We start from the raw sequence: 27895 nt of genomic DNA on the forward strand, positions 1-27895 counted from the left end.
TGCATCCTCACACAGGCACAAAGCCAGTTGGAGAGCTTTATGTTCCTCAGACCAGCCAGCTGCGACAGCTAACAGCTCGAACTGTGCGATAAACACTTCCCATGGCGTCTTGCCGCTGAACTTAGGCGTTTTTATATTCGCTGCAGCTTGCTGGGCGCCGCCATGTTTGTTTACATCACGTGACGGCGCGCCAAGCGAGGTCGACTCCTTCCCGCCGGAATCGCGGCCGCTGTGCGAACAGTTCCCGAGCCTAGTCAAACCTGGAGAAAATCCAGCCTCGGCAGACAGCCGCAGCGCCGTTTCCCTCACTCCATGGGCGGGCGAGCGCGGACGAACCTCCCTCTCCTCCGTCTCCTTCTTAATCTTGCCCGGCAACATCCTCGTCTCGTAACGGCAAGCGTCGCCAGCAACAGGGTGTCGGGCGTTCTGGGGTTCTTTTTTCTTTCTTCACTTCTGACACCAATGTAACCTTCACAAGAACCAGACGGTTGGGGTCTCAGTTTGTCCGTTTATTTGGCACATAAGCCAGCGGGTTGTTAACTCAGGGGGAAGCGCTCTCGAACTCCACCTCTCTTCAGCCTGGCACACACACAGAACAACCAGGTCCCACCCACCCCTTCCTGTACACCACAACCAAACATGAATCTTAAAGGAACAACAACAGTGTGCAGAGATCACCAACATCTCACTGTACAATAACACTTAACCATCGTTACAATATGATCTACAGACCAGCATTATATTAGTTTTTTTATCAGATAGTCCTCCAGTGTGTTTATTTCTTGCAGTAATTATATTGTGCAGTTATTTCTTACCCTGAAATGCTTAATGCTTAACAACAGCTCCATTTTAACTTACTTTTGAACTCTTGTGATCAGTTTGACCAAATTGTGTGAGTTTCCATACTAAAAGAGTTGTAGTGATAAAATAATTGGCATCAGAGACACTGATTTTTGGAAGTCCCTTGGGTTGTTTCTGATTTTTTGTTTGTTTGCATAATTTAACTTTTAATTTAACTGCATTCCCCGTATTGTAACAAAACTAACATTGTTTATATGTCAGAAAATTAGCAAACAGCATAAATGGCAACAACAATACAATTATAACATATATTTTTATTTTACTTATTTTAGATCTGTGAAGCCAAACTTGATGCCGGGCATTTGTTCTTGCCAATGGAGTCAAATGGTAAGTTACCTTTTGTGGGGGTTTTTTCATACTGGAAACACCACAGATTATATTGTAATTTAATAGCTCTGTAGAACAAATGATATAACGATTTTAGTGTCAGGGTACTTTATTTTCACAGGTCTAGATGATCACATCTGTTTTTGTCATTTAAATGAGGTGGACTTGCAAACTTTGCACTTTTCTGTGGAAATTGCTGTCCACTTCCCTGCACATACACAGAATGTGGACAGTATTTCAGATCTAAAAAAGCCTTACAGGTTAATTTAAGAGATCATGTGGTCACAGAAGGAGTATGTAATGGACTTGCTGGCTTTAATGTAAAAAGCCTGTTGTGTAACTTTGAGGCAGTATATTGCTCATCAAGGTAAACATCTGAGGAATAAGAAAATTGTTACTTTTAATCAGTGTTCTTTTACATCCCACATTTACTAAAGTTTTACATCACATAAGAGTTGTTTTTACACTCATTCTACTTTAAAATATTTCAAGACAGAGCTTATTGTTCACTGAACGGCAGGTAAAGTGCATCTTTTTGTTTATTTGCTTTTGTGTGTTTGTGTTTTCTCTAATGGGCCTCAGATGATGGTTTGCTTAAATTTGAGTCTCAAAGCATTTAAAAAAAATTCTGCCTGTACTCCCCACTAGGGCTGGGCAAAGCGATGATTTTCCTAATTGATGAATCTAGCGATTAATTTTTACATGTATGCTTTTCCTCACCAAATGTGTTATTATGAGATCTGTGACATTGGATTTGGTCTGGGTTTCAGAGAAACTAACTGACAAACTAGCATTTATATTCTTAGTTTCTTGTGTTTATTCATGTCTTCACCAGGGTCTTTGACATTTCGCTGCTGTACTGTTCTGCTTTGTGTTTGATTTCTCACATTGTATATTGTAATGCCAGAGATATTAGGATATTTAAGGGGTTGCAGTGGCTGCTACAGCTGTGGGGGGCAATACTTTGGTGAAATGTCCTGGACCCTGGAAAAGAGACTGTGTAAACTGGGTAAGCAATTAAAGGTTACTGAGAGTCAAAGTCATTGGACAGCTGGGTAAAGGTGGATGCTGATATTCAGTGCCAGTTATGCAACCTGTCCATCCATGTCTATGTGCTCTTTTTTCATGCTGTTAATATAAGGGGAAAAAATAAACTCTTACTGATTAAAGAAGCATTGTCTGTGGAGCCACATTCTGATCCTGTAGTTTAGCTCCAGTTTGCACATTTCATGTATTCTCAGTCACATTTGGCTCAGAGCACAGCCAATATTTCGAATAAGTAAATTTAAATTTACATTTTTGTTTGCATTCTGCAATTGAAGACATGCTCTGTTATTTATGAACATGGTCTTTGTTTAAAGCAAGAAATGGATTTGTAACATGGTGGTGCATATCTCATTCTGAAAATTTTTTAACAACTAATAAGTGTTACCCAAAGCCAATCAGCATCATCCAAAGCATCAGTATGGCTCTTCTTCTATTGTGTATTTGTAATTGTGTATATTATTTTTTTGTCTTTGAACCCTTTCATAGCTGACGGGTATTGAAGACACATTTACTAAGAGGATGAAGGTTGGCATTGTGATGGTGAAAGAAGAAGACATCATCGATGTGTTGGTTGTCATTGAGGCGGCAGTAATCCTGTCTAATCTGAGGGATGTCTCGAGTGTCATTTCCATGCCGATGGGCCTTCTTTTTGCCCTCAACATAGACTATCCAACGGAACTTAAGGACACCTTTGAAGTCATTCAGAACATCCTATTGAACATTGGTGGAAGGCAGTGCTCCTCACTTGTGCATGGTCTAAGAAACAGACTCTTGCGGAAAGCCATGCAGAACTGTAATTGTATGCTCACAGCATACAATTGCCTTAGTGTTAAGGACAGTTTTTATTTTACTGTTTGTTTTTTTTATACTTGCAAGCTCCCATTTTCACTTTTGTATATCAATAAATGACCAGACTTTGCATTCCAGATTAGACAATCACTCCATTGTTCATGGTTTAAGAAACTTATGTGAACAACAATACAATGGTGGACTCTGCACATGCTTATCTCATGCAAGTCAGTAGTTTTTCCTTTGTTTTGCAATTGAGCAGACTCAAACGATGTTTCTGAAATATTCATATTATCAAATGTTTCAGAAGCATGTACTCATTTTCAGAGCAATTGGTTCTGTAGAATTTGTTGCAGTTGTAAATGAAGACAAATACAAGAGTTTGATGTCTACATGTTATAAACTGATCTTTACTGTCACTTAACAGTAAAGGTTTTGTACTATTTTAATATTTCATGTTTTATGCTTACAGGTGTGCCTGAGCACAATGAAGTTTAAACATTTTGCAAATGTAAAGAATAATTTTTCTAATATAGCAAGTGTCCCGTTGATACATTACAATAATGCAGACTTTATGTTGTTAATTTTAACAGTTTTTATCTCATCCTGTTGAAAGTCTGATGAGTTCATGCCATGGTGAGGATTCTGTTGACCAGCTGTCCACAATTCACAAGAATCGCTACTGCTTCTAGAGTATTGGTCAGAATTTATTCAAACTTAATCACCCAATCTGTCTTCACCCAAACTGGGCTCAAGACCAAGTTCAAATTTATTGTTTCACAGGGAGCAACCTATGAGTTTTGATGGATTGTGAGCCTGATGAGCTATGTCACTGATTTTTCTGTTTCTCAGATGACTAAGATGGCACAATAAATGTTGAATGTTGCGTGCTCATGAGTAATTGTCTTGTCATGTTCTTAGAACAAACTTTCTGCATGAATTGATCAGATACACTTTAATGGAATCTGTGGGTTTTAATTTTTTTCTGTAAACAGAAGTATTTCAAGTATTTATTTATTTATTGTCATTGTCAAAGAACAATGAAATTGCGTTTGGGGCTTCTGTACAACCCGTTAAAAAAAAAACAAATACCCCTTAAAACCCAAGTGTAAATATTTAACCCAGTGTGGCTTCAGTGCAATGAGACAATCCTTAGCAACAACACGAGAACAAGACAGGTAATGTTCATAGGACATTCAGACAAAGACCTGAGAAACATGACAAAATGCAACAATGCAACCCGTTCAATATTATTGTACTGTGAGATATGATGGTTGTCTATTTAAGAAAGAGGGGGGAGAGAGAATAAAGATATAATGCACCAATGCAAACCAGTTCAGTGCTATTTAAGAAGTTGGATTAGGTTATTGTCCGTGAGAGGGGGGCAGAGAGGGGAGGGGGGCAGAATTCAGGAGCCTCACAGCCTGTGGATACAGGCTGTTGGCCAGTCTGGATGTTCTGGCCTGTATAGACCTGTACCTTCTCCCTGAGGGCAGCAGGTGGAAAAGGTGGCGTGCAGGGTGATGTTGGTCCCGCAGGATACTGTGCACCCTCCTCAGACAGCGAGTGGGGAAGATATTACTAATCTCTGGCAGAATTGTTCCAATAATTCTGCCAGCTTCTTTCACCACCCGCTGGAGTGCTTGCTGGTCGGCCTTGGTGCAGCTGGGGAACCACACTAGAAATCCATGCGTCAGGACGCTGCTGATGGCACAGTTGTAGAAGTTCAACATCAGAGGTCTGGGAATGTGTGCGCTCCGTAGTCTCCTCCCTTAATTTAAAGGATAGATATTTAAACCTGAGATCTAAGATAAACCTAAGAGATAGTTTTTAATTGTTCAGTAGTGCAATTAATCATTAATGTGATCTGAAATTGATTACAGCCCCTCTACTGTTTGCCAGCGCAGGTTTTGTAGAGCAAACTTTCTAGTGCTCACACTTTTGCTGCTTCAGTGTCAGACGTTTAAATTAGGAACAGAGATCGAAATAATCCGCTGTGACCAGAAACAGAACTGAGCTGGACAGGATGACCTGGAAATGACCAGAGCTGAACTGGATCCAGCCCGATCCCATGTGAATCCATGATCCTGTTATGTTTTGTATCTGTCCCAATCTTTAACTGGACTCTGATCTGGTTCATGGCAGCCTATGATTGGGTGGATCCGATTCAGTGAGCAGGTCAAGTTCACAGAGTCTGTTACAATGGTAACTGATGGTAAGTTAACGCTCTCTTTGGAGTTTGATATCACAGTTTCAACTGAACCTGTTCCCTGGATCAGCGAACCTCAGCAGTTTCATGTTTTTAGTGGCGCCAGAGGTGGAGCTAACTGGGTCTGGAGCTGATCCAAAGTGCTGTCTCATTAGTGAGACGGGTGTTGGTCCTGGTGGGGGACTCTGTGCGTGTGTGTGCATGTGTGTTAATGGTTCTGTGTCATTTCAGGGACGCTTTGTTGAAGATGAGGGAGGTTTATGAACGAAGTCCTCAGATGGGCGATGCCAGCAGTTTGGAGCCTCGACTGGATGAAGTGAAGCAGAACCTGCAAAGGCTGGAGGAGGAGCTGAGGAGGAACCAGGTCTCTGTAAACACATAGCACGTACACACATTATTTTATGACTTAGAAATTGGATTAGTGGGTGAAGAACCTATCGATAGGAAGCTCACTAAGCCAGAGGAGGATGTGCTAGTTAAAAGGCTCAGTTTTGCCACGACAGCAACAGAAACAGCAATAAGCATTACAAAAGTAACACAACCTGAAGCAGAGCAAATCAGGATGTGGGTTTCAGGGGCCTTCTCCAGTGCGAAATACCTCTTTCCAAAATCAGGCTGTGACGGGCAGCAGCAAGGGAGGGGGACGCACCTGAGCAATCACGCCTCGCCGGCTTAAAGTCTGAACTGGGTCTTGTCGGTCTGTTGTTGTTAGTGTGTGTGACGGGAAAGCTTCGGCCGGTATTACTGAAGATGCTGAAGAGCGTGAAACTGTGAATATTTCACAGTGGTGCTAGAACCTGGGATGGGGGCTTGGCAGACGCGGTACCGGGCGGAGGAGCTGGGCCAAATGGTGGCTGAAATGGCGGCCAGATGGAGGGAGCTGGTGGCAGCGTCTCGTGCATGGGTCCTGGCCACCGCCACCACCCACACCCACCACCCTCGACCGCGTGGGAGTGGCTGACGTCCAGGCAGCTCCAGCACCCGTGCCAGCCCCCAGGATGAGACCACGCCCCGCCACACAGGCCATCATGTCCGACAAGGGGAGTCGCACCGGAGGAGGGAAAGCAAAGGAACACAGATTTGTAAAGGAAGCTCTAAAACATTCCAGCTGGGCCTTTATCAAATCAGTGATGATGGGACACTCTTTGGGGATGTTACTGATTTTGGGAAGAGAAGACTGATGGTTTGAAAAAAGAATAAAACACGCCGTCAACAGTGAATCCAAAACATTGTTCCACTTGCTCTAGGCTTAGTCCTGTAGGTTGGTCCTTGTGACGTCAGCACTCTATTTCACATCATATGATGATCAATATTTGAAGAAGAAGCAACCCAAAAGGGGACCTGGGAGGAAGAAGATGAAGAACCCACCTTGATGATCTTCACAAACTTAAAGAATCAGAATTAGAATCAGAATACTTTATTGATTCCTAGGGGAAATGATTTTGGTTACAGTGCTCCAGCTTAACAGTAACAAAGACAGACACTACACTAAGTAAGAAATAGACACAATATATACAATGTATATACATGCATATGTGTATATATATATATATATATATATATATCACATATTGATAAATAGCTGAATGAGAAGAAGAAGAGGAGTGTGTGCGAAAACGGTGTAGCTATATACAGTGTGTTAGATGGAGGAGTTGTACAGGGAGATGGCCACAGGCAGGAATGATTTCCTGTGTCGTTCAGTGGTGCATCATGGGTAATCTCAGTCTCTCACTGAACGAGCTCCTGTGACTGACCAGCATGTCATGGAGTGGGTGGGACGGATTATCCAACATTGTCTTTATTTTGGACAACATTCGCCTCTCTGATACCACCTTAAGGGAGTCCAGCTCCATCCCCACAAACATTACTGGCCTTACAAATCAGTTTATTGAGTCTGTTGGCATCTGCGGCCCTCAGCCTGCTCCCCCAGCATGCAACGGTGTAGAGGATTGCACTGGCTACCACAGACTCCAGCCACCTTCTTTTTTCAAACCCATGACTGGTTGAGAGGAGTCTTTATGTGACCCTGTAAGAGGAGAGGGTCGAGGGGTGTAAGCAGTGTGGAGTGCTTTTTTTCTGCCTGTATGTGAACCAGGGCTGGCTCCTCAGAGAGACTGCCGTCAGCATGGACGCCATGGCGTCTCTCTCCCAACCATGCTCGTGTTTATTAGAAGGTGTTAGCTCATTGTTGTCTGTAGGCTTTGTTAATTATATTTCCATAACAGTTTGCTGGATTCCTCCTTCCTCAAGATGATTTTCCTCCTTCTGACTTGGTTTCCATCTGCTGAAGAGATTTCCTTTTTCCACACTGACAGTCTCCCAGATAGTGTCGATCACTGTGAAAACAACCAAAGCTGAACTCTTGAGTATCAAAATATTGCTGTGGCGGAGAGCTTTCATTCAATTGAAATGAAACAACAAATGAAGAGAGAAAAGCGTATCCATTCTGTACTGAGCACACACCCTGGGCTGAGTTTGATCAACTTCCTGTCACAGTGTGTGTCAATGTGTCTGTTTGCTTTGTAGAACAGACCTTAACTGTCCTTGTACATATACAACAAAACTGTGGAAGCCCCACCCGATTACTGTGGGGAAAGTAATGAAGCTGTTACAAAGTGGCTTGAGTGCAAAACACCAAAATGCACTTCAGTAATGTCGTGTGCATTTTGTAAATTGTGTTTCTGTGTGTGCGCACAGGTGTGGCTGTCAGAGGCCGACAGCAGGCTGTCTGATCACAGCACCAGGAGACAGAGCGGAGGCTGTGGGTTAAATTCCCAGGCAACTACACCAGGCAGCACCAGCCTCAAACAGCTGGACAACCGCAGCCCAGCCAGCAGAGAGAGGTAGTTTCTGACGATGATTGACCATTAATGACATCATTACTGGGATTTCCTTTTTTCATACCTGTCTCTCTCTTCACCTCTCTGTGTCTCTGCCTGACGCTCCTCAGTCCCGATGGCAGTTACACTGAGGATCACAGCGCTGAGCTTCACTTTAAGTCTCGTAGTTCAGAGTTTGATGATGACTTCGACGATGAGGAACCATTGCCAAGTATTGGAACCTGCAAGTCTCTGTACCCATTTCAAGGTATTTAAACATCAGCCGTTCCACTTTACAATGACATGTAAAATCTCATAAATGTCACAAACTATAAACCCAATCAGTCCTTTGGGATGTTAGAAACCTCTTAGAACAAAGAAAGTTGCAGCTGAAGCAGGCTGGGAGAGAAGCAACAAACACTGAGCAGCAGAAACACCTGCAGACAGGTAAATGGGCTGAGGATAAAGCCCATGCTTCGTCCTCAGCCAGATACACACAAGTTATACATGCAATGCAATTAATACATAGTTAACATGTTTTCATATAAATCACCGAAATCCAACAGCCCAGCGCCAAAACTCCAGAAAAGTTCATTTATCTCCCTGTAACAAGCTTCGTTGATAGATGAATCTCCTCAGATAGACTCAGATTTCCACGTTAGAGTCAAAGTGTATTTTGCAGATCTAATTTTCAAGCAATGATCCATTCTGATTGGTTGTGAGATTGGCGAGCCACTCTGGTGTGGTCCAGGTGAAACACTTCTGTTTCTCTGTGGTATCAGCATGTTGTTGATCATCCTCAGGTCAGAATGAGGGCACTCTGTCGATGCTGGAGGGGGAGCTACTTTCTGTGGTGGAAGAAGACAAGGGTGACGGCTGGACCCGAGTGCGCAGGAACCTGGAGGAGGAGGGATATGTGCCAACCTCTTACATCAAAGTCTTCCTGGACAGCAGCGCCAAAGGTGCCATGACCTACATATGACCTCTCAATGACCTTTAAATTACCTCACCTGACACCAGGTCGGGTCACATGACCTCAGACCTTTGACTCATGAATGTCACCGTGCTAGTTCCTATGGTAACAGCAGCCTGCCTTGCTGTGCTTTGCCTGTCTGTGTGCCAAACTTGAGCTGTGTGACACACCTGTACAACTCCAGGGCAGGTGTGTCTCTGAGGCTCACATCAGACACCGATGATGATCAGTTTTCTTTGTGTAATGCTAATTTAATGCTAACTTGGAAAGATATTTAGTCTGAACAGTAATGTCTGAAACGGAGAAAAACAAAAGGATCGGTAATCTGGATTAGTGTCATTTGTAGATTTCAGTTTTTACGTTGACTTTTTCAAATGTTTGGTTACTTCGGTTTTAATATTCCAGACGATGACATGTTTAAGGATTCAAGTTTGCAACTCTCTGCTAAGTTAGCTGCTAGCATACCATAACCTCAGGCCTTAGCTTTTAGCATAGCCTTGGCAGCTGCTGCAATAGTTGATTTCCTGAGGATGCTCAGGGAGGCATGTCAGTGAGAATGAATTATTAAAGTTTGTCTATATTACGTTATTACTGCCGTGACAAATAATCTGAAAGCGGATCTCTTAACAACACCTTTAGCTTAGACTACGTCCACACTAGAAGCGATCGCAGTGGCGTGGCAAACAGGCTGCAGAAAGCAAATGACGTTCCACGACTTCAAGCGACTACAGGCAAAATAAGCGACTGGAATCTTGAGTTAAACCCAAGATAAACTTTTCCTACCTCCCAGTCAGGAAATAAAGTGACTACCAGTGTGAGTGAAGAACACGACTGATTGATACTAAGTGACTAAGGAGTCACCCGGGGCCCCGAAGTGTCTGTAATTCACAATGAGCGAATTGCGTCGAGTGTGGACGCAGCTGGAGGCCGAACTGTCGTTTTCTCATTCAGCCAGACTGAAAGTGATCATCAGACTGCAGCTTTTCCAGGGAGGACTGTGGGGTTGTTGTGGCTTTGAGAAGACTGCGCTCAAACGCCGGCACAGTTGTCATAGTTACCTCATTTAAAAGGGGATGAGATGTTTTGCCTTTTTCTGTTCGAATCCAGCAGCTTCTCTGTTAACGAGTAAACAGATCTTTGTGATACGTCCAATCAGAGAGGACTGTTAGCCAGTTAGCACTGGCGAGGATGTTATCGTGCTATACGTCTACTATATTGATATCCAGGGTTGGGCTGAAACAGTAATTAATGAATTGAGATGATGCCTTAAACCAGAAGTCAGCTGAAGTTTACACAATTCATTCAGTGCGTTCTGTTTGTCGTTTTTTATGTTTCGCGTTTTATGTTCATGTTATCGTTGATAAACTTGCCAGAGTTCACCTTTATTGGTTCATGTGCTGATTATTTTCTCACTTGATCGATGATCTGAAAAAAAAAAAACTTAGTTCAAACTGTAATCTGTTTTTTAAATCAACATGATTATTTTCAGACGAATAAAAACAGCAGAGGAACTTCAGTTCACCTCCTGTCAGGGACCGAGTGTCTGCTCCCTTTATTATTATTTCACGTCTTTGCTCAAGAACAAATGAAATTCTGCATGTTCGTCAGGTCTGGCGAAAATGTTCATGGTTCATTGGTTTGACATACAGAGAGTCGGGAATGGCTCACCTTGGATAGTACTACCAGCACATGGTTTGAGCTGCATGAATGAAATTTGGTACACACGTGTAACATGTTGAGATGATCGAAGAAGTCTGCGGGCCAATTAAACCCAAACCCAACAGGAACTTTGAATTGAAGATGCCATTTTGGCAATTTCCTGGCACTTTTGCCAACTCCTCCTGGGGATTTTATCGGTTCACCTTAATATTTGGTCAGTCTAAACTACAGACCTGGGCCTATTTCGTTTGTTGAAATGAACATATTTCAGCTGCCATATTTGAAACTGGTCACAGTGCCATCTACAGGGAACAGGAAACTGCATGTTCTGCACTTTGGGTTAAGGAGTTGATCTTGGGATACATTGAAAACTGTGAGCTTTCATCAGTGGGCATGACCCTGGCGGCATGGTGAATTTTTGTGTTTCGCCATGAAGCACAGACTTGCTATCACTTACAGACATGTTTCAAGATGTTTCACTGTGAAAATTGTGAGTTTCATTGAGCCGAGCGATCTGGTGCCATCGCGATTCACTATGAAACAGGAAGCAGCTTTTGAGGGCCTTGGAAAGCTTGAACACTCGTGATATTTGGCACACACGTCCATGTGAGTCCGCTTTCCAGGTCTGTAGCTCTAAACACTTGTTGGAAAATGGCTCCGCAGCGCCCCCTGCAAAATTTCAAACACGCAGTCTCTGCACTATGTTTAATGTATGAGTCTGAAATTTGGCAGCCTCATGTGCAACATCAATATATACAACTCTAAATCCAACAGGAAGTTTGCCATTTTCAAGCCTCGTACTTTAACAAACTCCTTCTAGGGCCCTGATCAGATCAACGGGATCTTTGGTGAGTGGAATCAAAAGATCTGGTGATGTTAAACTGTGAAGCTTTTTAGTTGTTGTGAAGTGCTGCAGTCATGGCAGCACACCGGGTTTTTATCATTCACCACAAAGCACAACGCTGCTGTAACTCCAGGATACGTTTTCCAGTTTCTCCCAACCTTCACAGGCATGATGATAGTCTAGGCTTGAACACAGTGATATGCTATTTGTCAGCTATATTTAGAGTTTCGGCTACTGGGAACAGGAAATACGCAGTAGGATAGAACCATCATCCAATCTGGGTGAAAGTTTAGTCTGTGTTTCCCACGCATGCTATATACAGTGTGACATATGGTTATGTCGGATTCTCTGTTTTCACCTGGTGGGTATAGGAGGTTTTCAGCACGGCTCAGCGGGGCGGGGTGCGAGGGCCCTCCCATCGCTGCTTGCAGCTTTAATTACTATTGCTATAAAATGGTGGTGTTAGGGTTAGCTGACGTTCTCAGCAGCAGTCTGTCTCACTCTGTCTGTTCTAACGTATCTGCCTGCCTGTCCACCTGTCTCTCTCTCTCTCCACTCTCCCTCTCTGTCTGTCCTATAGGCTTTGTGCAGAATAGTCGGCTAGTCTAGCGAGTTACTCGACCAGTGAAGACGTCTCTCCACAGGAAGTGATGTAAGAGCTCAGAGGAGGTCTGGTAACAATTTTTCATTGAACAGTGTTGTTTTTCAGGATCTCAACCAACCAGTCAGCTGGAAGACTGCTTTCTTCTTCTTCTTTTTTTTTTGAGAGACAAAAACCTCAGAACCTAATCAAAGATCCATGAGAAACCAATCAGAGATCAATGGGAAATCGGATCACAGATCCATGAGTAGCCAGTCAGATCCAGAACCATTTGGAGAGCCAATGCAACCCAGTCAGATCAATTAGAAACCATCTGAGATCCATGTGAAACCAGTCACATCAATGAAAACCCAGTCAGAGACCAATTAGAACCCAATCACAAACAAATCGGAGATCAAGGAGAAACCAATCAGTTAATAAATCAGAGGAGATGATTGTAGTAAGAAATGATTCACCGTTCCAAACATTTCTGATGTATAACTGAACGCTGACTTGTGTTTGTGGAAAAGATGAAGATGTATTTCTGATATTTGAACTTTGTTCTTCAAACTCTTCATGTGAGGACTTTATTGATCAGCTGAATGATCGACTATGTTGTGGTCACCACGGTTATTGTGAAATCACTGTGGGCGTGGTCTCTAAAGTGACATTTAAACAGACAAGTCGACTGCATGTAAATACAAATTGTAGCTGCAGGAGTAGCCCTGCCCCCTATCGCCCTGCCAATATTAGCCCCACCACAGGCAGTAACAACCCAGCCCCTCCTATTAGCCCACCCATTGATGATGATGTTATTGACTGTGTAAAATGTGAACCTTTTTTTTTATTTTATAGTGAAATACTGATCAGTTATTTATTGTTTTAGTTTTTCTTTTTTTATTGAGATGTGAGTCTGCTGATCATGCTCTTTTCAATTTCCCGTATGTTAAACTTTCAAAATAAAGTACACTCAGAATCAGTGTGCCACTTGTCTTCATTCAGACTGCTCACACTTGTCAGCTTCTGAGGTGTGTGACCTCTGACCCCTGTAAACTCTGACCTGGACACTGAGACTCTCCTGCAAAGTTTTTAAATCAGACAGAAGAGGAAAAAGAGGAAAAACTCGTCTGTGGTATGCTCAGTCGTAAGTGACATGACCACCCAACAGATCAACAGATTTACATCTAATGACATCAGCAGGTACTTTAATCAGCTGATTAACAGCACTTCTTCCTCTGGAACCTGTCGATGTTCCTCAGGTAAAGACACAGACTTTAGATGTTCTATAGAAGATTCCTTAAAGCCAAATACAAAGTGCAGGAGGAGATTATAATCCAATGTTTCCTTCAGGAAATGTAAAAGGACAGTAATTATGTGTGAGTGTAATCAGGGAAAGACCTGACCTTAAACAGGAGACCGTGACCTAACAAAGTAAAACAGTGAGTAGTGTGGAAGTTTGGAGAAACTGTGGTGGGATTGCTGCTGTCAGGACCTTCAGAGAGCCAGACAGGAGCGCTGGGATTGTCAGCTTAAATCACTGAAGCTGTAATAATCTGCTTTGAACTGAAGTTGGATCTAACTTATGTGAAAACATGTTGTGTTTGCAATATCGCATGTCCGTGCTTTAAAATATAGACAGTCAGTGGCAAAAGGATGGATAAATGTATGCTGTTCCATTTCAGGCAGAGCCTTTCCATTCAAACCCACTAACGAGACTGATCAGTTTCAAAGGAATCATCTCTTTACCTGTTGAGCACCAAAGGGTTTTCTGAGCTTCCTCCTCAAAAATGACTTGCCCAAAACGGATGGAGTATTTTTCTGCAATTACAAACTCTGTATAAACAATACTCGTTTCAAAATAACGCTAAAACTTGATTCAATTCAATTCAGTTTTATTTATACAGTGCCAAATCACAACAAAAGTCGTCTCAAGGTGCTTTATATTGTACAGTAGATACAGAGAAAAACCCAACAATCATATGAGCCCCTATGAGCAAGCACTCTGGCGACAGTGGGAAGGAAAAACTCCCTTTTAACAGGAAGAAACCTCCGGCAACCTTCCTATTAAATATCGAATTGATTTTAAAATTTTATTGTTTACTTATAAAATCCTAAACAATATGGCACCTGACTACCTAGCTGATCTCCTCTGTCTGTATAGCCCTCAGAGGGCACTAAGATCATCGGGCCAACTGCTCTTAGTGCAACCTAGGTCTCGGCTGAAGACCAGAGGAGGCCGTGCCTTTGCCGTTGCCGCACCCAGGTTATGGAATATTCTTCCTCTTCATATTCGCGTATCAGATTCCATTCAGTCTTTTAAATCACATCTAAAAACGTATTTGTTTAACCTGGCATTCAAGGCTAACTAGGGTAATTTACATCTGGCTTTGCATTTAGATTATGTAATTATTTTATATTTTATTTATTTTATTTATATCTGTAATTTATATTTTATATTGTGATTTTTTAAAATCTGTATCATGATTTTACTGGAAAGCACTTTGGTGTACTTCGGTCTTTAAAATGTGCTATATAAATAAATTTTGATTGATTGATTTTTTTGTTTTTCTTTTATCTAACGTGGTGAGCTGCAGATACAGTTAGATATGCTTCTACTTACATTATTTACACTTTCACACCAAGAATCTAACCTGAAATATACTGAGTTTAACAGACAGAGACAGAAAGAAATAAAGCCCCTATATAATACATTTTAAATGTTCACCTGGAAAAATTATGGTATGTTTTTGGTAACTGATGAGAAGGCAATGTGAATAAAATCTAAAATGAAATCATTGATACACTGAAGATGCTAAAGTCATGATCGAGCCGTCTGATTTAAGTAGAATGGGAGGCAGAGCCTTCAGTTTTCAGGCCCCTCTTCTGTGGAACCAGCTTCCAGTTTGGATTCAGGAGACAGACACTATCTCTACTTTCAAGATTAGGCTTCAAACTTTCCTTTTTGCTAAAGCATATAGTTAGGGCTGGACCAGGTGACCCTGAATCCTCCCTTAGTTATGCTGCAATAGACGGAGGCTGCTGGGGGATTCCCATGATGCACTGGGTGTTTCTTCTTCAGTCACTATGTGTTAATAGACCTCTCTGCATTGCACTCCCTGCTCTGTCTCTCTTCCACAGCATGTCTTTATCCTGTCTTCCTTCTCTCACCCCAACCAATCACAGCAGATGGCCCCGCCCCTCCCTGAGCCTGGTTCTGCCTGAGGTTTTTTTCCTTCCCACTGTCACCAAAGTGCTTGCTCATAGGGGGTCATATGATTGTTGGGTTTTTCTCTGTGTCTATTATTGTAGGGTCGACCTTACAATATAAAGCACCTTGAGGCGACTGTTGTTTTGAGGTTATTTAAACGTCTCTGTGTTCCAGACTTGCTTTGCAGCGACATCCCGTCAGATTTTGGAGCTAATGCTGCAGAGCGGGATGTTTCGCCATCATGGTTTTAACACATCTGTAGACAGGAGCAGAGTGATGGTTTCCATGGAAACCCAGCACATGCGAGCCAACTTCCATTACTTGTATCATTATGGAGACCAGAGGAGCAAGAATGGTGGAAGCAGCAAGTAAATAATCTGCTGACCTGATAAAACAAATGCCAATCAAATCTGATCAGTTATTGACTATCCATGGTATGAAGCACAGACACAGCAAACTGAAATGATCAATAAAAAAAGAGCTTTCCAATCAGACTGCCAGTTGTTTATTTTTATTTCCAGGAAACACAATAATAGAACACCTTCACAAAAACCTATAACCCATTAGTTATCTATTCAATATGAAAGTCAGCAAGTTAAGAGGTCAGTAAAATTAAGGTGAAATTAAAAAAAGAAACAGATCAGATGAATCAGAAGTATCAATCATGTCTTAGTGATGATGAATAATGACTAATAATGCTGATATCAGGGTTTCTCAGAGTTTAAATATGAGTTGAAAAAGAATCATTTTAGAATTAATCAGAATAAAACTGTCTTTATTCGTGTCTAGTACTTGACTTTAACCAGCAGGGGGAAGTATTTTCACTCAGCCATCATAAGAGACTCACTGAAACAATATCAATAAAATAATTACAACAACAGCTGATGATTGATACAATAAGATAGTCTTTATTATTCCCAGATATGTGAAATTCACACTGTACAGTAGCAAAGTAGACGGCAGGGCAGGAGTAAATAAATACACGCAGCATACCTACAAACAATACTATGCAAGACTGCTCAAAGAAGTCCTATCTCTAAGCTTTATGTTTTTGGTAACTGATGAGAAGGCAATGTGAATAAAATCTAAAATGAAATCATTGATACACTGAAGATGCTAAAGTCATGATCGAGCCGTCTGATTTAAGTAGAATGGGAGGCAGAGCCTTCAGTTTTCAGGCCCCTCTTCTGTGGAACCAGCTTCCAGTTTGGATTCAGGAGACAGACACTATCTCTACTTTCAAGATTAGGCTTCAAACTTTCCTTTTTGCTAAAGCATGTAGTTAGGGCTGGACCAGGTGACCCTGAATCCTCCCTTAGTTATGCTGCAATAGGTGTAGGCTGCTGGGGGATTCCCATGATGCACTGGGTGTTTCTTCAGTCACTATGTGTTAATAGACCTCTCTGCACTGAATCACTCTTGTTATTAATCTCTGGCTCTCCTGTTTAAAGGGAGTTTCTCCTTCCCAGTTGTAGCGGCGGCACTCCGTCCCTATTTCACTCTTCTGTACCGCCGTTAGGAGTCAGTCCGGCAACATGCATTGAAACGCGAGCAAGTCCAAGTATCCTTCTTGCAAACAATATGTTTATTGACACTTTTAGTTTACATGGCAAGACTCGGTCAAAAAACTGTGTCGCTTCCAGCTTATCCAACTCCTCAACTACGTAACTACAGTGCGCCGGAAGCCCAAAATACTAAAAAGCGCTTTAGAATGTTGCACTTCTCTATTCTATACATTTAACAAACAGTATTTTAAAATCAACTAGAATTATACTCTTAACATCAAACATATATATTTGTCCTCTAATCATTTTACCAGTACCAATAAAATTAACCTTTAACAGTTGGGTTGCGGTCACGTGGTTCTGATGACGTGCGGAGGCAGCGCGATTTTTGAGTGGAGGGCGGAAGTAAACATGGAGGACACTGTGGAGAGTCAGGAGAGCAGCTATTGTGCAACTTTAGACCCCGTTTCTCGGGAGAGATATAAACAGATAGTTAAAAAATATATCGGACGTGATCCGTATTCTTTGAAAATATCCGAATACACCACAGAAGTAAAGGATTTGCCTACTATCGAGGCTGTGGATATCACCAACTACTTGGTCCTCCAGACTTCTTACTACACTAGGCAGCAAATGAAAGCTTTCAAGAGTCTGGAGGCGTACAATTTTTTTGTCAGCGGGTGGGTCCACAACCTTGGAACAAAACGTCTCCGTGATGGATACAGTTTGGTGTTTGCAAGGGTGAGTGTTTGTTCTTATATTGCTTTATCTTAAACACGCTAACAGTTAGCGGTAGCGGCTTTAACGTCAACAAACATGCCACATCCTTAGGACTTCGTTAGAGTGACAGTTGTTTGTTTCAAGGTAAACCATTCTCAGCGGTCTAACGAGACACCTCTGAAGACTTGGGTAATTGCAAAGGAGGATGGAGAAGTGATTGCAGCTCATTGCAATTGTATGGCAGGGTTAGTAGCCTGTTCTCGACTGTCACTAGGCTCAAATCCGGGCTCTCAGCCGTCTGTTGCATATCCAAAATCGCCTCTGCACATCGATGCTGTTCTGCCTTAAGCTTCATTCTTTTCTCTCGTTTGAGAACTGATTCCGATCTGGGTTTTCGTTCGTAGCCGAGATTGACCGTCGGAGCCCAGTCCTCCGACTCTTCGTCATCCAAAGCACTTGGGCAGCCTATAGTCCCAATCAAGTCAATATTAGACTACTAACTTAAAAGCACTAAGTAAACGAGAATTTAACGACAACCTAATGCTAATAAGTTCGTTTGCAAACATAACATTACCTCTGACGAAGTGGTCGCTGCAGACACGGGCATTGGCAGACTCTGCTCCTCCCGACTGTAAACGTAAATTTAAAATCCATTTTTTCCTACGTTTTTCGGTTAGAATTTTCCATTTTTCTCCTCTTCGTTGGGCTATTTTTGGTACCCTAAAATACCGTTTATCAGTTTCTCTGGTCGACCTACTGGAGCATCCGTAAACACAACAGGACATAGGCATTTTGCGTACTGTCTGTCTGTGATTTTGCGCTTATCTTTTTCACTTCCGACCGCCAGTCAAATTTCGCGCTTTACGTCGACGTCACGTCTACGTCAAATGAAACCTAGCTATTGGCTCTTACATCATCCGGCCCCTAATTGGTTAGGCGAGAGAACTAAACAATTACTAACTTACACATTAATCATTAAGAGCCAACCTAATTGTAATGTCCATGAACAAACATTCTTTCTCTTCATCGCTCGGATGAAGCCTCCTCCAGAAGACACAACTTGTTAACAGGTCTTTCCAGGATGTTGCTTTTAGTTTTTACTTTCAATCTTCGGACTGTTCCACTTGAGTCTGGCAGCGTCTCAACCACTCTCCCCATGAGCCAGGAGTTGCGTGGAGAAGAACTGTCCACCAGCAGCACAAGATCTCCGACCACGAAGTTTCTTCTTGGTTTCAGCCACTTCTGGCGCTCCTGCAGAAGTGGAAGATATTCACGAGTCCATCTGGTCCAAAACAAATCTGCTAGATATTGAACCTGTCTCCATCTTTTTCTGGTGTATGCATCATTTTTGTTGAAGACACCTGGAGGCATGAGGGGCTGTGACTTAAGCAGCAACAGATGGCTCGGCGTTAAAGCTTCAACGTCATTTATGTCTTCTGAGACGCTTGTGAGAGGTCTGCCATTAATGATGCTTTCAATCTCACACATTATTGTATGAAGACAATCTTCATTTGGCACTTGTTCCTTCAAGAGAGCGCTGAGAATTCGACGCACTGTTCGAATTTGTCTCTCCCAAACTCCACCTTGATGTGAAGCAGCCGGGCTGTTAAAAATCCACTTTATACCTTTTGGTTGTAGGACTCTTTCTATTTTGTCGTTATCCAGTCTTTGAATGGCTTCCCTCAACTCCCTTTCCGCTGCCACAAAGTTTGTGCCGTTATCTGACCTCATGATGGTAACTTGACCTCTTCTGCAGATGAAACGTCGAATCGCGTTGATACAGGAGTCTGCGTCAAGACTGTCTGCAACTTCAATATGCACAGCTCTGAGAGTGAGGCAGGTAAACATGACACCATATCTTTTGACAGTACCCCGGCCCCGCTTGACATCAAATGGGCCAAAGTAGTCGACACCAGTGTTTGTAAACGGAGGTTTGTCTGGTAGAAGACGGTCTTCAGGTAAGTCTGCCATCTTCTGCTCACCAACCCTTCCAGAAATCCTACGGCAAGTTTGACATTTGTTGATTATCTTTCTAATTGCCGAATTGGCTTGAGGAATCCAATATCTGCATCGCAATTGCGCCAGCACATAATTGCGACCGCAGTGACCAGTTCGTTGATGGATGTCTCTCAAAATGATTTCAGAGATTTTGCTGTGTTTAGAAAGAATTGCTGGTTGTTTAGCATTTTCTGGCAAGCCTGATTTATTGAGTCTGCCGCCAACTCTCAGCATCCCATCCCGAAGAACTGGGTCTAATTTGAACAGCTGGCTGTTACAACTGAGCTGTCCTCCCTTCTGTAGGATTTTGATCTCCTCTCCATGATGTTGTTTCTGGCTGAAACGAACAATTACTGATTCGGCAGCCTCAAGATCCTCCAAAGCAAGCGCTTTCTGTCCCATTGCAGATTTAAATGTCCTCATGTGCCCTTGCAACTTTAACTTTTGCTTTTCAGGATCATTTTCGTTTTTCTGGACTATTTTTGAGTACTGTTTTCTTTCTTCTTTTAACATCCACAGCACCTTCCTTAGCTTCACTATCCAGGCTACTGCTCTTTTCAGTTTATTCCAGTCCGAATAGTAGTCTATCACACGTTTCATTGGTTCCATGCCTTCCTCAACTGTCAGTATTATTAACCGTTGCTGAAGTCTTGACTTCTGGATCATTTTGAAGGTTTTCCTTCTTTCTCACTGGCTGTTCTGGCCATTCGTTTTCATCTAGAAGATAGTTCGGCCCGTGATTCCATGAACCTCCTTCCAACAGATCTTTTGCTTTTAAGCCTCTGCTTGCTTGATCTGCAGGATTTTCTGCCGATGTCACATACTTCCATTGCGATGGCTTGGTTGCTTCTCGAATCAGTGAAACTCTATTTGCAACAAATGTTTTGAAGCGAGATGTTTCGCTATCAATGTATCTAAGTGTAACGCGGTTAAAGGACCAGGGCGCCTGACTGCAGCCTCATAGACAATGAGCTATCAGAATAAGATTCGACTATGGAGCCTGAGGGTGTGAATAAAACACAGGAAACAAAAGTAGAGCTCAAATATATATATATTATGTTTGTTATGAGAAGTGTATAGACGGATGTACAAAAGAAATAAAAACATATGCATATATATCACAAACAAAAATAATGTTGACAATACAACACAGCTTAGTAGGTTCCAAAAGGAGGTGGGATGAGGTGTAGTCCAGTATGTGGTTTAGTTTAGTTCCATGGACCTGTGATAGGTCATTGTCAACAATTTGTGATTCAGTCCATAGGTTCACAATTCCTACCGCAACGTAGCGGTGGTCGGGTGGCTCGCCATCTCGCGCTGATCAGGGCTGATCGCGGGAGAACAAAAAAAACCTGACCTAAACAAGGTCAAAAAACAGAAATTATCATTCACAGAAGAAAATGAAACAGCATTCTACTGCTGTGACAAAATAAATACATAAATCCATAAATAACAAAGTCAAGTAATCAATGCCACGTTTCATACAACAATCAATAAACCATCATCTCTTATAATGAATGTCATTCTAAATACTATTATAGAAAGACATTCTCATGGGTCCCATCAAAGTATATCAGCGTTAAAGCTAATAAATATTATCCAAAGTTAATCAAATATATTTACAAAACTCATTTAATCACAGGTGTTGCGCAACAGATTCAATAATGTAAATGGAATTTAACTCAATGCAAAATCTCATAGGCCGTTTCGGCATTTCATCAGAAAAGTAACAAAAAACATCCAAAACGGACAAAACTACAAAAATCAAATCACTCATTCAACTCTAGATACGTTAAATCAACATTAGGCCATAATGGAATAAACAAAAACAACAATATTCAATAGATGACACTAGTAATTGCACTTACTGTCGCTAGCCTAGCATTAGCTTACCGGCATTGTAGGATGTGCGATCGCGGCTCCGCATGTACATTAATTGTGACAAAACAAAACAAACAAATAACTCACCGTTGAGTCGAGTGTGAGGTAGTGTAAAGATGAATGAATCGGCCGGGTTATTGCACGCTGTCAACTGGCCTGTAGTGCAAAATTTGTCGTGATCTGACAAGTACGCCAACCACAGGGACAACAGCAGCCAGAGGAGCAGGGACATGCAGCTGATTGACCCGGAACTTATACAGGATTCATTCCCGCCACAATAAAGGGACTGGCGGAAGTGGGGTCAGAGGTTACCGTGGTTACATAAGCACAGTTGTGCTGTCCGTCCAAAAGACTGATTGTTGCAGAGGAACTTGAAGTTCTTGTCGCAGTAATCTGTCCATCCTCACTGAAATCACTGCTGCAGTCAGCTCAAGCCTAGGAATTGTGACTTGCTTGAGCGGAGAAACTCTGGATTTCCCAATGAGAAAGGCACAATGTCTCTTGCCTTGTCTATTTTCCATCAACAGGTAAGAGACAGTTCCATATGCGTAATCTGAAGCATCGGAAAAATGGTGCAACTGCGCAACAACAGTGCATCCGAAACCTGTAGGCTTTAGGCATCTACTCACATGGAAGTTGGAGAGGAGTACAATGTCTTCTTTCCATTTTTTCCAAATTTTTGCATGCTTTTCATTGATCTCCTTGTCCCAACCATGCTGCTCTTTACAGAGATCTTTCAACAAAAGCTTTGCAGGCAAGATGACTGGTGCTAGAAAGCCAAGAGGGTCATAAATTGAATTAATGACTGACAAAATGCCTCTTCGTGTCATTGGCTTGTCTTGCAACCTTATAGTGTAAGTGAAGTTATCTGTTTCTGTGTTCCACTGTACACCTAGAGTTCTCTCAACTGGCAAAGTGTCATGCCTAAGATCCAGATCTTTCACCTCGTTGGCTCTGTGTTCTTCAGGAATTGACATCAACACTTTCCTACTGTTACTTGTCCATTTTGTTAATGTAAACCAGGGGTGCCCAATCCCGGTCCTCGAGAGCTACTATCCTGCAGCTTTTAGATGCATCCCTACTCCAACACAGCTGAATCAAATGGTTTGATCTCTTCAGCATGCCATCATGTTTGGCAAAGGCCTGATAACAAGCCATTCATTTGATTCATGTGTTTGGGAACAAGGATGCATCTAAAAGCTGCAGGACGGTAGCTCTCGGGGACTGGGATTGGGCACCCCTGATGTAAACCCTCCACTGGTACACAGAGCACAAAGATCACTGACTAATTTCACTGCAGCCTCTTCTGTAGCTACACTTTTAAGACAGTCATCTACGTAGAAGTTGCACAGGACTGTCTGAACAGCTTCTGGAGATGCTTCTTCCTTGTGATCTTCTGCCGTTCTTCTTAGCGCATATGAGGCGACACTTGGTGAGGAAGTAGCTCCAAAGAGGTGCACCATCATCCTATATTCCTTCATGGGCTCATCCAGCTTGCCATCTGGCCACCAGAGAAAACGAAGAAGATCAGCATCCCTTTCTGGTACATTGACTTGGTAAAACATTGATTCAATGTCTGCCATCAGCGCTACTGGCTCTTCACGGAATCTTAAAAGAACACCCACCAGTGTGTTAGTCAGATCCGGTCCCTGCAGTAACTCCTTGTTTAGAGACATATCCTGGTATGAAGCCGTACAGTCGAACACGACCCGTAACTTTCTCTTCTTCGGGTGATACACCCCATGGTGTGGTATATAGAACACTCTGTTGTCGTCACGGCTCAACTGGTGGTCTGGCACTGGAACTGCATAGCCCCTGGTGATGATGTTTTCCATGAAGCACTTATAATCTTCAAAAAACTGAGGATTCTTCTTAAACTTCCTGAACAAACATGCTATCCGCTGCTCCGCAACACAATGGTTGTTTGGCATTTGAAGATTCTCATTCTTAAGTGGCAATCCAATGTTATAGTGTCCATTTTCGAAGGTCGTTGTCTTTTCTACTGCTCGTAGAAACTGTTTGTCTTCTTGTGACATTTCCTCTTTGTCATCATAATTACGTTCTGAAAAATCGATGTTATACTGTTGGACCAGTAGCTTCTCAACTTCTACTAAGGAGATTCGGCTCACTGAGAAATGTGGTTCTTTGTTTTCTGAGTCATTTAGTTCTTTTCTTATGGGTCCATTCACAACCCAACCAGTGGTGGTCTTCACTGCATAAGGACCTCCATTTTGTCCATTAATGACACGCCATGGCTCCATTGCTTTTGCACAGTTGGCTCCTATAAGCAGGTCTACATTAGCCTCTATCTCTGGTAGCCTCACTTCATGTAGATAAGGCCACTTCTGGATGTCTGACTGCTTGGGTATGTTTCCACTACTCACAGGTATACTAGTGTGAGTGAACACCTTGGGTAAGTCAACGAACTTGGAATCTTCCAACCCACACACTTCCAGGTCTGATATAACAAAACTGCTCATGAGTTTCTGTTCTCCTGGTTTTTCTTGACTCATGGTACTTAGAAGTATCCGTGTAGGCTTTCCTTTAACATTCAGTTTCCTTTGTAGATCTTCCGTGCAGAATGTTGCCGTGCTTCCCGGGTCCAAAAAGGCATATGTCTCTATATATTTATCACTCATTTTAGATTTAATCTTGACTGGTACTATAGAGAGCACACACTCCTCTTCTCCGGCCCCTGTAAGCCCACAAGTCTCTTGACTGACAGGAACTTGAGCACAAGGTGCCTCATTACCATCAGTAACATCCTTCCTTTCTGCTTCCACAGAACTTTCTTTTTTCCCCATGTGCAGAATGTCTGGGTGCTTTAGTGAACACTCTTTACATTCCATTCTGCGCTTGCAGAACTTGCTGAGATGCCCATAAACCAAACATCCAAAACAGAGTCCCTTTGACTTTAAGAAATCCACACGTTCTTTGTGTGGTTGATTCTTAATCTTGCCACAAGAAGCAAGAGTGTGAGGCTGCTGACAATACAAACATGGCTTCTCAAAGGCACTCACTGTCTTGATTGAATTCTCAGTTTTAACGTTTGTTTTTTGCAGTCTTTTGTTCTCGGCGGAAATGTTGGTGGCAAAACTGCTTCCTCGAAACTCCTTCTTTGCTGGATATTTTTCCTTTTGGTCAGTCTTTCCACTTGTCGCTGCACGGTTGTCTGGGATATTACCAAAGAGTGGATCCATAGCTATTTTAGCCTGGCGGTCTATAAAGTTCACCAAATCTGCAAATCTTGCTCTTTTGCCCCTCTTTTCTTGGAGTTCAAATGCTTCTACGCGCCAACGTTCTCTGGTTTTGTAGGGCAGCTTGGATATCACTGTGCGTAGATTGGTTGGATTATCCATCTCTTCCAAAAATTCAACATCCTCCATGGTGTTGCGACAGCCAGTCAGGAACATAGCATAGGCATTTAATGCCTTTGCATCGTCATTTTTCACTTGTGGCCATTTGAGTGCTTTCTCAATGAATGCGCTTGCGATCCTTAGCTCATCTCCATAGTGCTTATGTAGCAACCATCTGGCCTCACGGTAACCTTTGCTAGGAGTCATGTGTACACAACTGCGAATTAGCTCCTGTGGTTCGCCAGCAGTGAACTGTTCCAAAAAATACAGCTTATCTTGATCGTTATCAGTCTTTTGCTCTATTGCATGTTCGAAGGCTCTTATGAAGGCCTTATACTGTAGTGCATCACCTTTAAAAACAGGAATGTCCTTTGATGGCAACTGAGCCAACTGCTGCTGTTTCACAAGTAACTCAGTGATTACATTCTGTTTCTGCATGACTGACAATAGATCATCACTTCTGTCAACGTGAGCATTAAGCCCATGAGTGGAGACTGAATGAGACAGTAGTGGTACCTGTGAGTTTTGCACTTGTGAATTAGCGTGACTACTCACATCAGCTTGTTGTGGGAGCATTATGCCAACTCTTTCCTTTTTAACTCCTCGACCTTGCGATCTTTGTATTGACACATAACTGCTCAGACCATCTTCAGATCTTTCATATTCTTTGAGCACCTTTAATTTTGCTTGACTTTCCGCTAATGCAGTCTCCAACTCTAACTCTTCCTTTTCCGCTTTGACTCTTGCTGTTTCCAGCTCAAGATGTTGCCTAATCCTGGCCAACTCCAACTCAAGTTCTTGCCTTTTCTTCAATGCTGCGGCTCGTTCCAGCAAGGCTGCGTGTTCTGCCTCCTGTTTAGCACGAGTGGAGGAAACTCTAGATGTTGTAGATGCTCGGCTGACTTGAGACCCACGCGAGCTGTGAAGTGCATCCTTTCTAGCTCCAACCTGTGATGCGCTGTCATCTGGGTTAACAGCTTCTTCCAAGTCATCTGTAATGTGCTCCTGCTGCTCAGCTTCATTTGGAATCATATGCTTATGATCCTCTGCGATCCATTTCTTTGTTGTTTGCATAAACTCTCTTATAGATGTCATTTTGGGCTCAAACCAATTGTCCTGGTCAAATATTTTTTCTTCTTCAGACAAAAGGCTCTTAACCTGGTTATTGTGACCGTGAAACTCATTCAGAGCCAATGCAAAGTCACTTTCCATTACTTCATTCACATTTTGAAGGTTCTGAGCATCACTCATCATTATCTTTATCTCCTTTATTTTGCCTGTGATTGTTCCTAATGTTCGTCTTCTTAAGGCAATCCATCTGTGTACTTTTTCTTCCAAAGCTTTCTCTGTTAACTTGCATGTTCTTCCCACCTCTCTTTCCTCCGCCATCTTATAAGTTGCAGGGGTTTATTGGCTCAAGTAGCATGCACTATTTGTCTTCTGCTTAGAATCTTTAATAGACATAGTGTAAACCATCTTCATAACATGCCAAAAACTCCGCATAGACTGCATCAAATCTTGTTTTACAACATGCAGTCCCACAGACAAAGAAAGAAAAAAGAGATCGGGTTTGACGATAGCACGCAGTTAAGTTTCACTTTCGTTTTCCACCAGACTTAACAAGCCTCCGAAAAACGTATTTTTCTTCTTACTGCACGAAGTAATAAGAGAGTTTGTTACCTTCTTCTACAGAATAATCCAAAGAATTATCCGGTTTGGTGCCAGCATCCTTAAGCAGTGCCTCTTACTTTCCGTTAGGCTGCTCCCTTCCGTCCGAGCGCCGTGCAGCCGATCCTCCACATGTCAGTGAAGCTAGTTTTTTGACTTATGTAGCGGCGGCACTCCGTCTCTATTTCACTTTTCTGTACCGCCGTTAGGAGTCAGTCCGGCAACATGCATTGAAACGCGAGCAAGTCCAAGTATCCTTCTTGCAAACAATATGTTTATTGACACTTTTAGTTTACATGGCAAGACTCGGTCAAAAAACTGTGTCGCTTCCAGCTTATCCAACTCCTCAACTACGTAACTACAGTGCGCCGGAAGCTCAAAATACTAAAAAGCGCTTTAGAATGTTGCACTTCTCTATTCTATACATTTAACAAACAGTATTTTAAAATCAACTAGAATTATACTCTTAACATCAAACATATATATTTGTCCTCTAATCATTTTACCAGTACCAATAAAATTAACCTTTAATTGGCTCTTACATCAGTGTTGTTGGGTTTTTCTCTGTATGTATTATTGTAAATGGCCTGTATTTGTATAGCACTTTACTCAGTCCCTAAGGACCCCAAAGCACTTCACACTACATTCAGTCATTCACCCATTCACATTCACACACTGGCAATGGCAAGCTACATTGTAGCCACAGCTGCCCTGGGGCGCACTGACAGAGGCAAGGCTGCCGGACACTGGCGCCACCGGGCCCTCTGACCACCACCAGTAGGCAAACACGGGGTTAGTATCTTGCCCAAGGTTATTTGGCATGCAGCCAGGAGGCAGCCTGGGATCGAACCACCGACCTTCTGATTAGTAGCCGATCTGCTCTGCCACCTGAGCTACAGCCAAGGTAGGGTCTACCTTACAATATAAAGCACCTTGGAGCAACTGTTGTTGTGATTAACATACACATACACAAAACATACACAAGGTAGAAGAAATATTATTTAGATAGCTTAGATATAAATATATGTGAGTATGTATATGTATACACTACAAGTCAAAGTTTTGGACACACCTTCTCATTTGATTTCTTTTCTTTATTTTTGCTACTTTCTACATTGTAGATACAAATTGAAGACATCAAATATATGAAGCAAGATATATGGAACTATGTAGCAAAGAAAGCATTGATAACTCTAAACATGTCTTACATTTTAGATTACACCTTTTTCTTTGTTGACAGTGCTGCAAATCCTCGGCCTTCTCTCAATGAGCTTCATGATAGTCACCTGAGATGGTTTCACCTCACAGGTGTGCCTGTCGGGGTCCATTGGTGGAGTTTCTTGCCTTCTTAATGGGTCCATCTGTTGTGTTGTGCAGAAGTCAGGTTGGTGCACAGCTGACAGCCCTATTTGACAACTGTTAGAATTCATATTATGGCAAGAACCAATCAG

The 27895-nt window shown here is 42.4% G+C and overlaps 1 protein-coding gene and 1 long non-coding RNA gene across 2 annotated transcripts in view; one reads left to right on the top strand and one right to left on the bottom strand.

The window, feature by feature from the left end:
• The window catches only part of fnbp1a (formin binding protein 1a), a 40739-nt gene extending 27651 nt beyond the window's left edge, over positions 1-13088 (top strand). Inside the window, exons 14-18 of the mRNA XM_085476647.1 lie at positions 5465-5597; positions 7931-8076; positions 8184-8320; positions 8856-9014; positions 12109-13088. Of these exons, the coding sequence (XP_085332773.1) occupies positions 5465-5597; positions 7931-8076; positions 8184-8320; positions 8856-9014; positions 12109-12137 (604 nt within the window). The 3' untranslated portion in view covers positions 12138-13088. The remainder of the gene's footprint in view (positions 1-5464; positions 5598-7930; positions 8077-8183; positions 8321-8855; positions 9015-12108) is intronic.
• A 4414-nt stretch (positions 13089-17502) lies between these two features.
• LOC146697863 (uncharacterized) lies at positions 17503-18575 on the bottom strand. The gene is made up of 2 exons (XR_014923148.1): positions 18116-18575; positions 17503-18006 (listed from the first exon to the last, which is right to left on the bottom strand). It is a non-coding gene; the product is annotated as an uncharacterized LOC146697863 (long non-coding RNA).
• Between the last annotated feature and the right edge of the window lie 9320 nt (positions 18576-27895).

The sequence above is a fragment of the Copadichromis virginalis genome, linkage group LG12 (genome assembly GCF_057382275.1).
Source record: "Copadichromis virginalis isolate Kocher_CV1m ecotype Utaka linkage group LG12, C_Virginalis_male_GT1.1, whole genome shotgun sequence".
Taxonomy (NCBI): Eukaryota; Metazoa; Chordata; class Actinopteri; order Cichliformes; family Cichlidae; genus Copadichromis; species Copadichromis virginalis.